The sequence below is a fragment of the Anomaloglossus baeobatrachus genome, chromosome 8, assembly GCF_048569485.1.
Source record: "Anomaloglossus baeobatrachus isolate aAnoBae1 chromosome 8, aAnoBae1.hap1, whole genome shotgun sequence".
In the NCBI taxonomy this organism is placed as follows: domain Eukaryota; kingdom Metazoa; phylum Chordata; class Amphibia; order Anura; family Aromobatidae; genus Anomaloglossus; species Anomaloglossus baeobatrachus.
In genome coordinates, this window is record NC_134360.1 from 66,616,616 (window position 1) to 66,635,707 (window position 19,092).

Consider the following 19,092-nt stretch of genomic DNA (forward strand, 5'->3'; position numbering starts at 1 on the left):
ATAAAGCACCATAAATATTATCCGTACATGAATACAATAACCAGAACCACCATCAGTACAAAAATAAAGCAGAAAAACTATCACCAGTACATAAATACAGGACCAAGCCTAATACAGCCATCAATTGAAATGTCAAGTCAGCCCGCACTGTATACATTTATACTGCATGAACCTACAACTTCCATTATGATCTTAACATTGGTAAGGAGATACTGTAAGTTGTTGTGTTAGGGTGAACTCTTAACCAGAGATCACTAGTTGCCTACTGCCTGGCCTAATTGGTATGGACCACGTGCATGCGTAAAGAAATCACACCAGACACAGTCGGATGTGATATCTCTTCTTGATCACAGTAAAGATGGCACCAAACAGAGAGAGTACAGAGCATGCGTCCTCTTGATATAGGCTAGGGGCGTACACAAGTTCAGATATGCACATTTAGTGGGACAGTTCATGGGCTAGCCAATGGGGAGATCTGTGTTGCTGTTGATGGGCGGGTCTGACTTCAGTGGATGAATCCATGGTGATGGTGATGGGAGGGACGTCATCTCGTGGATCCATGCTGATGGTAGGGTCTGTGATGTCATCGGGGGCCATCTTGGGTTCCTCTGAAGACTGACTGGCTTATGTATAGAGAATTCATTTCATTGAACACACTTCTCACAGTGCTCTATGTCCAGAGGTTAATTTAGTATTTAATCTTATGGGTCTCCTCAACAGTTGTTACCAGCCACTATCAGACTGAGGACTATACAGTAACCACAGTTCATATTACAAGCAGTCAATACCACTATTAAACATTTAAGGTGCATTTTCAATGGCTGATAAAAAAAAATGCTTGTTTATTGTGTGAAGTCATTTTTAAGCTCTCATCAGTCCTGTCTAAATCACCAAGGACAAGGTTATTTTATGCGCACACAATGACTATTAATAATTGTTCTGTGTACATGAAAGTGTGTTCAGCTGATCTGAAAAGAAGCTATTAAACGATGGCTAATCACATATATGTAGAATATTGCCAGTCATTTAAAGGGCAAAATTGACCAATGTAAATGCATCCTTGAATCATACCTTACAGAAGACATACGTGGCCTCCACACTGTCCTCTCCTATAGGATGTTGCTTCTACACTATCGCCCCCCATAAACTAAAGCCTCCACACTGTCCTCTCCTATAGGATGTTGCTTCTATACTATCGCCCCCCATAAACTAAAACCTCCACACTGTCCTCTCCTATAGGATGTTGCTTCTACACTATCGCCCCCATAAACTAAAACCTCCACACTGTCCTCTCCTATAGGATGTTGCTTCTACACTATCGCCCCCCATAAACTAAAACCTCCACACTGTCCTCTCCTATAGGATGTTGCTTCTACACTATCGCCCCCCATAAACTAAAGCCTCCACACTGTCCTCTCCTATAGGATGTTGCTTCTACACTATCGCCCCCCATAAACTAAAACCTCCACACTGTCCTCTCCTATAGAATGTTGCTTCTACACTATCGCCCCCCATAAACTAAAACCTCCACACTGTCCTCTCCTATAGGATGTTGCTTCTACACTATCGCCCCCCATAAACTAAAACCTCCACACTGTCCTCTCCTATAGGATGTTGCTTCTACACTATCGCCCCCCATAAACTAAAACCTCCACACTGTCCTCTCCTATAGGATGTTGCTTCTACACAATCGCCCCCCATAAACTAAAACCTCCACACTGTCCTCTCCTATAGGATGTTGCTTCTACACTATCGCCCCCCATAAACTAAAGCCTCCACACTGTCCTCTCCTATAGGATGTTGCTTCTATACTATCGCCCCCCATAAACTAAAACCTCCACACTGTCCTCTCCTATAGGATGTTGCTTCTACACTATCACCCCCCATAAACTAAAACCTCCACACTGTCCTCTCCTATAGGATGTTGCTTCTACATTATCGCCCCCCATAAACTAAAGCCTCCACACTGTCCTCTCCTATAGGATGTTGCTTCTACACTATCGCCCCCCATAAACTAAAACCTCCACACTGTCCTCTCCTATAGGATGTTGCTTCTACACTATCGCCCCCCATAAACTAAAACCTCCACACTGTCCTCTCCTATAGGATGTTGCTTCTACACTATCGCCCCCCATAAACTAAAGCCTCCACACTGTCCTCTCCTATAGGATGTTGCTTCTACACTATCGCCCCCCATAAACTAAAACCTCCACACTGTCCTCTCCTATAGGATGTTGCTTCTACACTATCGCCCCCCATAAACTAAAACCTCCACACTGTCCTCTCCTATAGGATGTTGCTTCTACACTATCGCCCCCCATAAACTAAAACCTCCACACTGTCCTCTCCTATAGGATGTTGCTTCTACACTATCGCCCCCCATAAACTAAAGCCTCCACACTGTCCTTTTTAATGAATTATAAAAGCAAATACAAATACAATTGAACCCAGTAAAATCCCATCCTGTGACCCCCCACCCACCCCACCCCAGTTTCCTGAATTGCTGTTGAACTAGCTGTTAATATAGAGTAGATTTGAGTCAAATTAGCCGAATTCCACCCCTGTTTGCTTTATCTTATTAAATTGGGGATAATTGCAAGGTGCTTGCAAAAACAAGTAACTTTGAGATTTACTTCTTATTGTAAATCCTCCCCATTCTCAAGAACTGTGGGATTTTAATTTTAGAGTTTTAATGCCTGTTAACTAGGTTACCGTTCATCTAGACCATTAGCAAAGCACTTACAAGCTTTTATTCTATACAGCTTGCTAACACTGCTTTGAAGCTGGTCAATCACTGAAGGAAAAACGTCCCACAGTTCGGCCCAATGGCACAACAAAGCCATCAGTTGAAATGTCCTGATTTTGGAGACAAGTGACAGCTTGAGTACTAGAGCCCCTTATCTCCATCTAGGACTCTGCATTTAAATGTCTCATGATGTAGTTAATGTCAGTTTTTCTGCCAGTGTTCTCCTGCAGGTAAGGTCAGCTGCACCTGCTCTGTAGACAAACCCTCTTGGATTTATATGGCTAGGTCTCCAAGCAAAGCATTTGTATTAAAGCCTCCTTGGTGGAAGGAGCTGCTACGGATTCTCCTGAAGTCAAATCCTATCCATTTTTGGTTCTTTATTTCCTGTTTGTCTCCCCTACCCTCTTGCCTTATTAGTGCAGCGGTGGGTTTAGTTAACCTCACCCGCCTCTCACTAGTCAGGGCATCTATAGGACTTCCCAGGGACTCAGGGTGCTGCTCAGTGACAGTTGTGGAGATTGTATAGGGACTAGCTAGGAGAGTAGGGACAGATGCAGATGAGTGCAGGAGGTGTCCATCTACCCTCTCACTAGTGCCAGGGCACACCATTGTTATTATCTCCTCAGTGTCCCCCTTGTCTGTGGTGTTTTTGAGTTAAGTTTTTTGTTGCGTGCCACACTTTGGTTGGTCTGAACACGCTCACCACGCTCGTTGTCATGACACCAAGATATAGCACGTAATCCAAATCGAAGAGAGAAAAACGGATGCATTAAAAGCATCTTTTATTCCTTAAATCCTTAATACATGCGGACGGTGGATGGGGTCATGTCTGGACAATGGCCGTTTCGCCAGGGATCGTGCTTCAACAAGTCCTCAGGTGTGAAGCCCTGCTGAAGCGCGATGGCAAGCAAAACGGCCATTCTCCAGACGTAACCCGCATCCACTATCGGCATACTTTAAGGATTTAAAGAATAAAGGACACTTTTAATGCATCAGTGATGCCATCCTTTTTCCTCTCTTTGTTTTGGATTCGCTTTAACGTGTATCTCCAGTTCTTTAGCAGTTACATCATAATTCAGAACGCAATATTGCATTTGACAAATGTTGATGTTACATTACAGTAATCCATATTTAGATTTCAGCCTTCCTTATTATTTTCTTCAAAGATACAATCCTCTTTTTGGGATTTTTCTTCTTTCTATCCATTTTGACCATCAATATACTACGAAATGTAGGTCCCATATGATAGTATCACCGAGGAAATTGGCTTGATTACATTACAGTCCAAAGGTCCTTTGATTTTTAGGAAAAAGGGTCAGTTTATTTATTTTTCTCGCCAGTGTTTTACATTATTTTTCGATCTGAACTCCTATTCCTACCTGTTTTACATACATAGTTACCTGTAGACGCAACCTTCTCCTCACCAACGTACCACATGAAGTCAAGCATAGCTATGTCTGCCAGACCCAAGGGATTCCTGCATCATTTAGCTCATATTGAAGAAGTCGGTTGTCTATAAATTGAATTGTGCTGACTCAGGAGCAGGTTGTGCACATCTGTCCTATATTTCTGTCCTATATATCATCACTTCCTATTGTTTAGAATCCAGAAATGTCTACACATTACATTACAGGCAAATGTGATTTCATGTGTGGTTCCACATTTGTCATGCTGTCATGTGTTTTTGCTGAGCAAGCAATCCTTACTTGCTCAACCTTTGTATGGATCTGGTTAATCATTTCCTACTGTTAAGTATCGGTGTATCACAGATGTGAATTGTACCTGAAATCTGAGCTTGCCATTAAAAAGCTGTGTTTATGTTGTATCTAAGGATGAGCGACCCCGAATGGTAAAATTGGGGATTTGTACTTGACACCGGGTGTCCAGGGCTCAGGCTCGAAAACTTTAAAAAAGTCTGTGTCCCAATCCTGTGTTAAGGTACTGTTAATAAAGTTTATTGAAAGGCTGCAGTGCAGCCAATCAACAAGCTTTATTGCATGCGTAAGATGATATCCTGTTGTGAACAATAAAGGTTTTTGTTTAAAAAAAAAATGACATGGGCTCCCACATATTTTTGATTACCAGCACAGGTAAAACAGACAGCCCTCAACTATCAGCTTTACCTTGGCTAGTTTTCAAAAACAGTGGGGATCCCATGCCATTTTTTTAAATCAGGAAGAGCCTAAAGGATGCGCCACTTCTTGGGCAGCTGTAAGCTGCTATTTTTAGGCTGGGATGGGCCAAAAAACCATGGGCATTGCCCCTTAATTTTTTTTTTTCATTTTGGCAATTACTATATAAGATAAATATTATGGTATTTTATTAATTTGGGCAGTCATACAAGTTGCAATACCAAATATTTATTATTATTTTGTTTAACATTATGAAAAAGGGGGGTGTTTTGAACTTATATATTTTGGATTTTAAAAAAATGTTTTTTCCTTTTTTTATTTTTACATCTTTTATCTGTCCTCTTACGGGACTTGACTTTATGATCACTTGTACAATACACTGCAATACAGTAATATTGCATTTTATTTCAAATGTACTGATCTCCTATGATGCCCAGTCTTAGCCGGGCTTTGCACACTACGACATCGCAGGTGCGATATCGGTGGGGTCAAATCGAAAGTGACGCACATTCGGCATCGCAGTCGATATCGTTGTGACGAAATCCTTTTTGATACGACTAACGAGCGCAAAAGCGTTGAAATCGTATCATCGGTGTAGGGTCCAACATTTCCATAATTTGGCAGCAGCGACAGGTGTTGTTTCTCGTTCCTGCGGCAGCACACATCGCTCTGTGAGAAGCCGCAGGAGCGAGGAACATCTCCTACCTGCGTCACCGCGTCTCACGCCGGCTATGCGGAAGGAAGGAGGGGGCAGGATGTTTACGTCCCGCTCATCTCCGCCCCTCCGCTTCTATTGGCCGCCTGCCATGTGACGTTGTTGTGACGCCGCATGACCCGCCCACTTAGACATTTATTGGTCCGTGCACATCTGTCATGCAAGTGCCATTCAGAGCATGACAGACACGCTGCACACATCAGACACACACACTACACATGTCAAACAGGTACACTGCATGCATACATCACACAGGCACACTGCACACATCGGTAAGGCACAATACACACATAAGACAGGCACCCTGCACACATCAGACAGGCACCCTGCACACATCAGACAGGCACACTGCACACATCAGACAGGCACACCGCACACATCAGAACATCAGACAGGCACATAGCACATATCAGACAGGCACACCGCACACATCAGACAGGGGCTTCTTTTCTACAGTCTGGTAGTGTGGCCTCCGTGAGTGAGGCTGGCCCCAGGGGCTCGGCTGTGTAGAACAACAGGTCCCAGAATAACTCAGTCTCAGTCCAAGATGTCTTTCAACTGTTCTTTACTCACTTTTTGATGTTTTGTGAGGTACCCGGGCAATGCTGAGATAAGCCAGGAGGAACCAGGTATCCTTTAGGCCGGTCTAAGGGTAACCGTTAACTCGCCTTCTTAGCACTTCTTGTTTCGGATAACCCCTGACTTGAAGTACCATGGGATTCATCCATGGAAGTCGCTACTGCCTTTTCTCCCCTTTTTGGACTGTTTGCCGGCAGCATGGACCAAGGAAGATGGCTCCAGGCTCGATCCCCCTTATGGGCTCCCTCATTGCTGCTGAGGCTCGGACTCTAGTTGGTTGGTGTGGGACTTGTGGTTCCCCTCACCAGCAGGTTTAGCAGATCAATAAATGGATGTCTACTCTAGGGACCTGTTCCCCGTGCGTGCCTAGTCACCAGGAGTCTCTGTACTCGACCAGCTGACTTCCTCAGCGTCTTTCTGTCCGACTTGCTGGTAACCGTTCTCCCCCGCAAACAGCTACTGTGACGCCCTGGGCAAGCCAGGGGTCACAGGTCACAACATCACATGCACCCCACATTCCCGACAGGTACACCTAGGCTAACCTAAAATCCTTGTTGCCTTCCTCCAGGGGCTGATGTCCACACCAGGGGGTGGGCCAGGCGGTTGGCTCCTCCCACCGAGGAGTTCACAGCCCTGGAGGCGGGAAAAACCAGGCAGTTGAGCTCAGGCAGAGCTTGAGTGAGAAGCAAGTTCAGTTTGAGGGAGTGAAGTAGAAGGAAGTGGTAAAGGAGGACAGTAAGAGTGGCGACAGAAAAGGAACATTTAAGAAAGCCTGAAGTTGGTCCGGGTGTGTGCCCCGGACTGAGACAGCAAGGTCAGCAGACGGCGGTGATAGTCTGCAGGGGGACTGCTTGGAGGTTGCTGGAAGGACCGCGGATGGGTGGTGACCCGGCGGTACCGGAGCAGTATACGAAGAACAGTCAGCACCAGGGCAGGGGCCTTTCGGATCCCGGCAAGGCTAGGAGTCGCCATAATTTGCCAAATCCGTCAGTGAAGGGGACCTCTGTCTCCTAACAACCAAGTCCCGATTGAAGGCAACAGTCCGACCGTTAAGGGGAGACACCGCCACCGCCAAGGCACCAGTTTCCCAGGGCCAGCGCCTGCGGGCAAGAGAGGGGCTCCTCTGGCTCATGTCCAGGTCGGAGAGCGGGTAACCGGTGGGAACCCATCGCTACCAAAAAGACTTTACATAGGTGCAGGGAAGAGACCGTCACCGCTAACTGCAGGGAACATCAGCACCGTAACCGTCCGAGGGACCCGTCCAACCAGCCGTTTGTTTACTGAGAACTGTGTCGTGTTTACTGGCTGAGTGAGTACCTCCGTGCCGTGCGGCACAGCGCTGCCCCTGCGCCCCTGCACCTCCACAGGCCCCATACCCGCCTGTCCACCATACCAACCCCATCACTGGGTCCCGGGACCACCAAAACCCCTACCCACGGAGGGGCAAACAAACAACTGGCTGCTCCATACCATCACTCCCGGGCTCCCCAGAAAGAGCAGCGGTGGTGCCCACTTAATCACCACAACCGTGGGTGGCGTCACGGACAATAAACTATCCCAAATCCCAATCCCCTTTCACTCACGGGCGAGGAGCGCCGCTCGAGTCCCCGGGATCCGGCCCATCGCTCGAGCCACCGAGCAGCAGCAGCAGGGCCGCAGCAGGCTGCAGCGGCAGCCGGACCCGAGCAGTGGGAGAGCGCGGCTTCCCCTCCTCCGCCCGCGACACTACTACACGGGCAGGGTCTGACTAGCGTGTCAGCGTGCGTCTCTCCTTCAGCAACCCTCTTTCTGCGCCTACTGCTCTCAGACTGACTAACTCCTCCTACTTTCCTTACAGTCACTGCCACCTTAGCTTCCAGCCCCTCCCCTACACCCCTAGATGAGATGTGGAGGCAAGCCCCCTCTTGGGTCTGCCCAAGGGTCCCCTCTAAGGTGTGGGACACCTGGTTGCTATGTGTCTGTGCGTACACACCCTATTCCGGCCTTTGAATTTACCTGAAAGCACTGTCCCAGCATGGGTGCAGTACTCAGTGGTGCCTGACCAGGTCAGGGGCGCCACACAGGCACACCGCACACATCAGACAGGCACACCGCAAACATCAGACAGGCACACCGCACACATCAGACAGGCACACCGCACACATCAGACAGGCACACCGCACACATCAGACAGGCACGCCGCCGCACAAATCAGACAGGCACACTGCATATAATAAAAAGGCACACTGCACACATCAGACAGGCATACTGCATATACTGTATTAAACAGGCACACTGTACATATCAGACATCCACATATCAGAGAGGCACACTGCCCACATCAGGCAGGAACACCACACACCAGCCCAGACAGGCACATCACACACAACTGACAGGCACACTGAACACATCAGACAGGCACACTGAACAAGTCAGACAGGCACACACCACTGACATCAGGCAGGCAGACCAACCAGCCCAAACACGCATATTGCATGCTGCTAGCTACACAGTCCCAACCCTTTATTTGTTCCTAGGAAAGCTGACTACACATGTAAATTCTGAATGATTGTCTTTGCTTTTGTAGAACAGATGAGACTTCCATTAGCATCATAGCTCCTGGGTAAAAGGGGGTCATGCCCACTGTGTCTGATCCATTTTTAATTTGTTATTGATGAGTCAGGATGGGCCATATTGACTTATAATATGGTCCTTCAGGATTGATGTATTTTGACAGCACAGAAGCCCAGAACTTATATCTAAAAGAGGTTTTTTTGGGATTACAACATTAATTGCTTATTATTGACCAGGATTGAGCTGAGGTGGATCGGAAGGATATAGCATTTGTTTTTCTTTTAATTCATTAATTAATCGAAATTTTCAGAAGCTTCCATTGAGCATATGTGCTGACTTTTCTGGAGGAAATCCCCAAGCATAGCTGAGTAACACTGTATTAGGTCAATTCCCACTTGCACAATCCATGACTAAAGTGATAGTTTAATAACACGCACAGTTCCAGCAGCAGCTGCCTATTGCCTAAGGGAACAATATGAGAATGAAGAGCAGATCTTAATGCAGAATGCACAGATGAGTTAGTGTATCTGCTTTGCAATAACAATGTCATTTGGTTCTCTACATGTCTTGGAGATTACAAGTATTGCTCTAAGATTCAGTCAAAACAATATTCCTGCCTTGAAGCGAGATAATCTATGAAAATATGAAAAAAAAATATCTATGTCATTGGTAACAAGCATTTGGACTTCAGAGCACCAATTTATTCAATAGACTTTATAGCATTTGAGATTACAGAGGTTTAATATGACTTAATGTGACCCAATGTCATCAATGTGACTTTCGGCTTATAGCAATGTATTTATTGTTGTCTCTCTTGTAAATGTATGTAATTAAACCATTAGGAGTCAGTAATATTAAAGGGAATCTGTCAACAGGTTTTTGCTATGTAAGCTGAGGACAGCATGCTGTAAGGGTTTAAAATAAAAAAGCAACTGTGCTTCTCTTATCTGTGTGTGAGCTATTGTTTTCTTAAACCAAAGGGTTTATTTAAGATATAGTCCAGTGTGATATAGAGAGGACTGAATCTTTTGAAGTTTGTTATTTTTAGAAAACATTTGATTGGTAGCTTCTCCGAGATTAACAATACTGCAAAACCTCCAATTGCCCTGAAATTTTGTATCTAACACTCAAGTATCGAAGGATTATATCCAACGCCTTTCAAACTTTTTAACACAAATACAGCCTAAATAATGTCAAGGACCACACCATAGAAATAGATACTAACCTAGTAGTAACCAACAGCCTATTCAATAACACAGCCCAATAATTATTTTTTTATTATTATTATTAAAAAAAAATCAAAACGTTATTATTATGAGTCATTTATAATCAGACAGACCAACCATGCTTTGCAGGAGACTGACTGAAACTGACTGGGTCACTGTCAGAGGTATGCAAATTGCCTCCTCTGAGAGGAAGAGGACTTGAACTCTAGTGCCACCTATTGGAAGAGGCAATCCTAAAAGTTAATATCGTCCTTTAAAGCCCTTGCCTTTATGACGGTCACAAGAAGGTTTTAGCAAACATCACTGACTGTCATAGTTACATAGGTTGAAAAAAGACCTAGGTCCATCTAGTTCAACCTATACATTTTATAACTACATTTTGTCACCGACGATGTTGTGTGTACTGAGGAAATCATCCAGGCCTTTTATTAAAAGCTGTTATAGTGTCTGCCATTACTACCGCTTGCGGTAGAACATTCCACAGTCTGGCTGCTCTAACTGTAAAGAACCCTTTTCTTTATAGCTGCCGGAATAGCTTTTCTTCCGTTTTTAATATTCTACATAGTTTGGTGTCATCAGCAAAGACTGACACTGTACTATCAATCCCATCCACAAGGTCATTAATAAAGAGATTAAAAAGAATCGTTCCTAGCACAGATCCCTGCGGCCCCCACTGCTGACTATGGCCCATTTAGAGAATATACCATTTACGACTACTCTTTGTTTCCTATCTTTTAGCAAATTCCTTAGTTGCATATAGTTTCCCCTAGTCCTTGCTTCTGGAGCTTTAGTATAAGGCTATGTGTCCACGGTAGAATGTACCTGCGGATTTTTCTGCATGAAAATCCGCGACTTTCGCGGCAAATCTGCACCTTATTTTTGCCGCGGATTTGCCGCGGATTTACCGAGGATTTACCGCGAATGTGCCGCGGATTTTGATGCAGATTTTTTTTTTTCTTTTTCCCCATTCTATACCCAAAATCCGCAACAATAATTGACATGCTGCAGATTTTTCCGGATCAAAATCCGCCGCAAATCCGCCGCGGAAAAATCCGCAGCATGGACACAGCATTTCCAAAATGCCATTGAAATGGCTTGGAAGTGCCGCTGCTGCAGATTTTCGGAAAATCCACGGTAAATCCGCGGCAAATCCGCGGCAAAATCCGCGCAAAATCCGCAGCGTGGGCACATAGCCTAAGGCTATTATGTGGTACAGTATCAAATGCCTTTGCAAAGTCCAAATAAATCACATCAGCAGCATTACTAATATCCAGATTTGCACTTACCCCCTCATAGAACCCCAAAATGTTGGTTACTTATCTCTCATGAATCCATGTTGTCTGTCAGTTATTATATTATTTTCTGCAATATAGTTGTCTCTGGATGACACACCATAATATAGGCTTTCATTCTCCATCATAGACCTATGCATCATTATACCACTCATACCCATATCCCTCCACCTGTGACCGCAGGTAACCTGACCTCAGGTGACCTCTGTAAAGTTATTGACCTCCCCTCAGGTGGGATCACTGAGCTTAATTAAGTACCCTGAGGTCAGGTTACCTGCGGTCACAGGTGAAGGGCCATGGGAATGTCCAGCTGTGACCATAACTTACTTGAGTGATGTCACCGCTGATCGCTGCTCAATCTCTATCTGAAATCCACAGTAGGCAGTCATGTTCCATGATTGCACTCTGTTACTTCAGATACGTAGCAGAGCTGGAATCGTTGTGGGATCTCGTGTGGATTATGTTGTACCTGAGTGCTTTTGGGGTTAATAAGTTGGTGAAGAGGGTGGGTTTTATTGTATTTTTTTTCAAATAAAGGATTTTTTCGATGTTTGTGTTTATTTACTTTCACTTACAAAGTAATAATGGCGAATCTCATAGACCCCTACCCATAACTAATTTTGGGCTTAGTGGCAGCTGTGAGCTGAGATTAACCCCTTATTGCCCCGATTACCACCGCACCAAGGCAATTGGGTAGAGTCGGGTAAAGTGCTCGGATTGTCGCATCTAATGAATACCAACAATTCCAGGTGGCTGCAGGCTGCTATTTTTAGGCTGGTGGGGGCCCAACCTGAGAATACCAGCCGCCATCTGTTGGTCTTTATCATGGCTGTGCATCAAAATTGAGGGGAATTGCACGCCGTTTTTAAAATTATTTATTTAAATTATAAAAAAGGCAGCATGCGGTTCCTCTTATTTTGATACCCAGCCACGATAAGTGCACGGCTGTGGGCTTCCGCCTGTAGCCTAAGGCTTTATCTGTGATGGGTATCATAATATGGGGGGACCCTATGCCAAATATTTTATTTATTTATTTTTATACATCAAAAAATGCACATAGCGCCTGTGATTGGAAGCAGTCAGATGACACGTTGCCACTCAAGGTTGGGGCGCGTCTGACTGCAACCAATCACAAACGTCGGTGGGCAGGGAAAGTAGTGCAAATGCAATGAAGATAAATGAGCGGCCTGGAAGCATTTACAGCTTCTCCGGAGCCTCGGTAAGTACAGCCTGCTTGCTCCTATCCCCCATCTCTTCTACCACCCTTTTTAATCACCGGATTCTGGTCCCCATAGACTTACGGTATATGGGGACCGCCATCCGTCCCGGAACCATATTTTCTTTTAATCCGGTTAAGTCCGCCGGTCCCGGTTATCTGCGAGTCCGCCCATCACTAGTGACAGCGCATAAGTGCAGAATGGGCTGTCTAACATCCTATTGTTATAATTGCAGTTATGAAAGTCTCAAGATCACTGTTTTTGCCTTTTGTTTGTATACATCATTTAACAATACTGATAACTAGAATCTTGGCAGACGCCTGAACTGCGAAATATAATTAAAGGATGTTCAAAATGTCCAGTACTCAATGTCAAATGGAAACAATCCATGGTCAGCAATATCCAAAGATTATTCTGCATTGCTAATTCAATCTTGTCATATTCTCTTCTCAAACCAGGCTTATGATTATAATAGGCTTTCATCAAATGTGAACCTATTTTGGGTAATTTTCATGATTGCAATTAAAATAGTCACATAATGCATCTCATCAAGTCACAATCACTGTTGATTTCTGATGCTCAATATTTACATTTTCCCGAGCGCTATTTCCTCCATGCTGAGTGATCAGGAAATCAGACGCTAGTTGTAAACTTGGCATTTTGGGAAAAGTTATTTTTGTACAATAGACCTGATCAGAAGTTGTTTAGCTGATAGGAAAAAGTTTACAAAAGTTTTAGGCTCTGATTCATCAAGCAAGAGTTGCCAGCATTCTCGTCGTAATACTGCTTGAAATTTTTGATCCTTTTTTACACCAACTTTTAGAAAAGTGGTTGCAGAACTGACGGTATGAGGAATGGCTAAGTGTGCAAGACAAATTCTTCATCATTTACATCATATAAGTGGCGTAAATTACTACAGAAATGTTTTCCTGTGCATAAATGGAGGAACATTTCTGGTGGTGGCCCATGCCTCTTAATGAATGTCGCGCATTTTATGCCATTACACTATACCTCAAGACTGAAGATGACTGAACCTGATAACCAAAGCTCAGTGTTTGTGCCTAACACAAACTTTAGAAAAAAAAAATGTTCATGTCATGGTTGTCATGCATGGTGCTCTGCTCTCCAGCAGGTGTTCTGTTTTATAATTTGTGCCAGTGGACAAGTGGTTCCCGTCCTCAGTTCCTGCCCTGGTGTTTGGAGGGGGTTTTTCCAAGTGCCTCACTCTGGGTGATTGCTCTGCTTCATTAGGGACTGACCTCACCCGGAATGCCGCCAGTCATAGTTCCTGCCTGCAGTAAGTGCTCTGGCTCCAGTTTGTATTTTGATCTTGTCTTCCTACCTGTTGTTTTCCCTCTCCTAACATGTCCCTGACTCTGACGTTGTTCCCCGGCTCCTGACCTCCGTCTTCTACTTTGATCTCAGCTCCGCTTTTCCCCAGTGTACCTTATGTGACTTTCTGGCTTCTGACCTCTGGCTTGTACCCTGACCTCAGCTCCCCTCCCCCTGTGTACCTTACGTGACTTCCTGGATTCTGACCTCTGGCTTGTGCTCTAACCTCGGCTTTGCTTCATCCCTGTGTTCCATAAGTGACCTCCTGGTTCCTGACCTCCGGTTTGTTGGACTTCCCTGTCACTAAGTGCTTCTGGTGACACCTAGTAGTAGTTCGTCACAGTTCAAGTTTGGAGTTCGGGTGCTTTACATATGCTAGCCACTAGAGCAAGCATCACTGTGTTCGGGGACACTCGGTGCGCAGCCCAGTGCCTGGGCAATGAGTCATTGCTAGTTGTCAGGTCGCTTAGCACTGCTGCTGTTATCGTGCTGTCTGCTGCTGCTGCTGGCACATCTTTATATTTCAGTGCTATGCTACCTTGCTGTTCCACTGCTGCCACTACCATCCTAGCCAGCCAGCTTACACGATACCTGCCTCTGAAAGTATGCATGTGTGGCGCCCCTGAGGCTTCCATCGCCACAGGACATTGCACCCTATCCAGCGGTGTGATGTGCCATTCTGGGTGAGGAAAGGAGTGAACGCCGGTCCCCTGGTAAATCTACACAACACCCATTGTTAGGTACACACTGGGACCAGGGACAGTGGCAGTAACCCTCCCATGCTGCATGCTGGGAGGGGCCGTAAGATCCATCCCTGCTCCTATAAGGTACAGCTTAGCAACTGGGGAGGTGGGAGGAGCCACCAGAGAGCAGTCAAAGAAAGGAAGGTCAAGTTTGAGTAGTCTGAGAGAGAGTGGGGAAGGAGGAGGTCTGCAGGAGGCAGACGAGGAGGAGAGAAGGAAAGACAGCTCTAGTCAGTCAGGAGCTAAGAAGAAGAAAGAGACGCTTCCTGGTGAAGATCCTGGGACTCAGAGGGTCCAGGTGACACCAAGCAGAGAAAAGAAGGGATTCCAGGGCCACGGATAGCTGTAGAGCTGTGGTGGCCTGCTCCACAGGAACATCGGTGGAGGGATCAAGCTGCAACAGGGGACGGTCCCTAGAAACCGGAGGAGTGCAAAATCATCTCCAAACAGTAAAAACCGAGGCCCAGGGAAAGTTGTAAACTCCCCAGGCCACAGCCCACAGCAGAACCTCGAGAAAGGGGACAATCATCCGACAGGTGACTCCCCAGCCTGGAGGCTGTAGTGGAGGCCGAGCAGGTACATCCTAAAAGAGCTAGGCTTAGGAAGACAGCTGAAGACAGAGACACCTTAGAAAGAAGGGTACCGGTTTTCACTCCAGGAATCACCCACAAACGGCGGAGGTCCCTGACAGTGGGTTCCAGTCGTCTGAGGGCACCAGTGAGCTCCTACCAGGATGTGTGAGTAAAGAACTTGAAACTGCACCCTTGGAGTGGTCTCTGTTATTTTATCTGCTTAGACTTCCACTACATCATAGACTCTCACGAGCACCAACTGTGCCCCGGGGCACCGCTCCACCTGTGGGGAGCAGTACCACCATTGCTGCCACTTCATCACCCCGAAGGCCTTACACAGCAGCGGCGGCTTTATAGCCGCATACCACAGGTGGCATCACGAACACAAACTTTATTCAAACCCCAAGTCATCAGCCATATTTAACTGACACCCACCAGGGCCACGGAGCCGGGCCCCGCCACCACTGACGACCCCCGGACTAGTCCGGCCCGGCACCGGGTGTCCCATAGCCCTGGGGTGGGCGAGTCAACTTTTGGCGTCACGAACAGGATTTCGTGCCCGGTCCCACCGGGTACTGTGCGCCTGAAGAATTGTGCTTAAAAGACTGTGTATTTTATTGTGAGAAACCGCCGCCATTACAGCTTGCAAAGAGCGGGAAGAAGCGGGGCGTGCCTGCAGAAAGAGCGCGAAAATAGGCCCCGCCCCCTGGGTCTTGCAAAAGAGCACGAAGGAGAGACCATGTCTGCTATGCAGAGCAGAGAATGAAAAATGGCGCGCTAGAAAAAGACAATCCCTGGCAGTGCATGCTGCTGTATAGGGGAAGAGAGAAAATGGCTCCTGTAAGCGGAGGCCAGGAGGAGCTCACCTGGATCAGGCCTGCGACTGCCACTGAGCTGAAGGCTGAAGTCGGGAGAACGGCTGACAGGATGAAGGAGCAGAGCAGACGGGAGATAGCCGTGTGGGGGAAGGAGATGGTGCTGGCCATGAGGAGTCTGAAGACGTCTGTGCAGCGAGGCATGTGTGGAGGTGCCGCCCACGACCATCTGGAGCCCACACCAGCGATGGCGATCCTGCTGCAGAGCATCTCCGGCCTAGATCTGGGTGGGTCCTATACTGCCCCTGCCCGATCGGGTGTGCTGACCCCGCCGGCGTTACTACCAGAGGCCGCTGCAATGCCCGCCGTGATCCCCGCCGCGATCCCGAGTGCGATCCAGAGTGCGATCCCTGCTGCGATCCCGAATGCGATCCCTGCTGTGATCCCGACTGGGGTCTCTGCTGCGATGCCCATTGAAGTCTCTGCTGCGATGCCCATTGAGGTCCATGATGCGACCCTGACTGAAGTCCCTGCTGAGACGTCCGGCGCAGAAACACCCTATTCGGCCTCATCAGACCAGGCTGCAACGCCGTCTATCCCAGCAACTGTTGTGGCTAAAGAGCAGACCCCTGAACATCCAGAGTAGGACGCAGCTCCGATACCATCACCCCGCAGCAGCCCCACAACAGCTGGAGAACAGGACCAAGGGACCCAGACCAACCTGGCTGCAGCTTCCATGTCACCGGAAGCTGAGCCAGAAGAGGACCCCCGCAATTAAAAGAAAGAAGAAGATGCCGAACTGTAAATAGCCCCAGTATGTCTGTCCATTGTTCTTTTTGAAGATGACACCCTTCCCTGCATTCCTGCCCCTTTGTGTTTTTCGAAGATGTCACCCCCCCACTGTTAATGTGTTACCGGGCCACTGGACTTGAAAGTGGTCCGCAGTTACATGTGTTTATACGTGAATTATGTTGATGTGTAACCAGGCCACTGGACGTAATGTGGCTGGTCTGCTCTAGTTTAAAAATACTTTAAAGTTTCTGCAACGTTCAAGAAAATTTGCCTCCCATAAAGGGAGGAAAAGTTTTAAAAATGTTTTTGTTACATGCATGCAAAAATGTTTTTGCAGTTTCTTTCCACATTTCTTGTTGTTTTTCAGCCCGAGGACGTGCTGGGATTCGCTGTGGGGGAGTGTGGCGCCCCTGAGGCTTCCGTCGCCACAGGACATTGCACCCCGTCCAGCGGTGTGATGTCCCATTCTGGGTGAGGAAAGGAGTGAACGCCGGTCCCCTGGTAAATCTACACAACACCCATTGTTAGGTACACACTGGGACCAGGGACAGTGGCAGTAACCCTCCCATGCTGCATGCTGGGAGGGGCCGTAAGACCCATCCCTGCTCCTATAAGGTACAGCTTAGCAACTGGGGAGGTGGGAGGAGTCACCAGAGAGCAGTCAAAGAAAGGAAGGTCAAGTTTGAGTAGCCTGAGAGATAGTGGGGAAGGAGGAGGAGGTCTGCAGGAGGCAGACGAGGAGGAGAGAAGGAAAGACAGCTCTAGTCAGTCAGGAGCTAAGAAGAAGAAAGAGACGCTTCCTGGTGAAGATCCTGGGACTCAGAGGGTCCAGGTGACACCAAGCAGAGAAAAGAAGGGATTCCAGGGCCACGGATAGCTGTAGAGCTGTGGTGGCCTGCTCCACAGGAACATCGGTGGAGGGATCAAGCTGCAACAGGGGACGGTCCCTAGAAACCGGAGGAGTGCAAAATCATCTCCAAACAGTAAAAACCGAGGCCCAGGGAAAGTTGTAAACTCCCCGGGCCACAGCCCACAGCAGAACCTCGAGAAAGGGGACAATCATCCGACAGGTGACCCCCCAGCCTGGAGGCTGTAGTGGAGGCCGAGCAGGTACATCCTAAAAGAGCTAGGCTTAGGAAGACAGCTGAAGACAGAGACACCTTAGAGAGAAGGGTACCGGTTTTCACTCCAGGAATCACCCAGAAACGGCGGAGGTCCCTGACAGTGGGTTCCAGTCGTCTGAGGGCACCAGTGAGCTCCTACCAGGATGTGTGAGTAAAGAACTTGAAACTGCACCCTTGGAGTGGTCTCTGTTATTTTATCTGCTTAGACTTCCACTACATCATAGACTCTCACGAGCACCAACTGTGTCCCGGGGCACCGCTCCACCTGTGGGGAGCACAGTACCACCATTGCTGCCACTTCATCACCCCGGAGGCCTTACACAGCAGCGGCGAGTTTATAGCCGCATACCACAGGTGGCGTCACGAACACAAACTTTATTCAAACCCCAAGTCATCAGCCATATTTAACTGACACCCACCAGGGCCACGGAGCCGGGCCCCGCCACCACTGACGACCCCCGGACTAGTCCGGCCCGGCACCGGTTGTCCCATAGCCCTGGGGTGGGCGAGTAACATGTGGGTCGTAGAAGCTGTACCATCTATCGGTCCATCCATCCCGGACGGAATACCGACACCTGCTGCTGCAACCTATTGCCCGAGACTGTCACTCCAGTACCCCTGGGTTCAGCCAACGCAGAACCAGTCTTCCCGAGTGGCACCCGGACTCATAACTGCAGTGTAACACTCTCACCATTAGGGGCTCTGGAGTAGACCAGACGCAGGTCTGTAGTCAAGCCCCTTTGCGTTTTCTGTGTGCTGTGGCCAAGTGGGTTCGCTAAACATATCTGCTCGCTTGGTGAGCCTAACAGTGGTGCACAGTGACAGAAAGTAGATCACAATCAGGAAGTAAAAAGAGCTGCGGCACTGGGATAGATTGCCATGAAGATAAGTACAGTATATTAATAGTTCAGCAAATCACAAGAAAGTTATTCAACATATCAAGAAGGATTCCAGACTTTATATAATCCATTCAGGCACAGAAAAGGGCCCCTGTAGAACAATATATGGGCCCTTTGCAGCCCAACAGCTCATGGTAATGCACAATTCCACCTGTTTTGATAGTGGAAATGACCCCTTACCTCTTGGACCCCTGTGTGGACTAACAAGTTGCACCAATGATATATCCGCCCTTACATTTTGGAGCTATGGTTTCCATAAGCCATAGCCGAAACGCATCGGGAGGGGTCGGGGGGGGAGGGTTCCCTCTTTCCCCTATGGTGTGTTTCTTTTTTTGTACTGTCTAATTGAATGATT

The 19,092-nt window shown here is 47.3% G+C and overlaps 1 protein-coding gene across 1 annotated transcript in view; it reads left to right on the top strand.

The window, feature by feature from the left end:
* Positions 1–12,411: 12,411 nt before the first annotated feature.
* TMPRSS6 (transmembrane serine protease 6) overlaps positions 12,412–19,092 on the top strand; it is a 174,147-nt gene continuing 167,466 nt past the window's right edge. The window contains exon 1 of the mRNA XM_075322083.1: positions 12,412–12,462. Within this exon, the coding sequence (XP_075178198.1) occupies positions 12,412–12,462 (51 nt within the window). The remainder of the gene's footprint in view (positions 12,463–19,092) is intronic.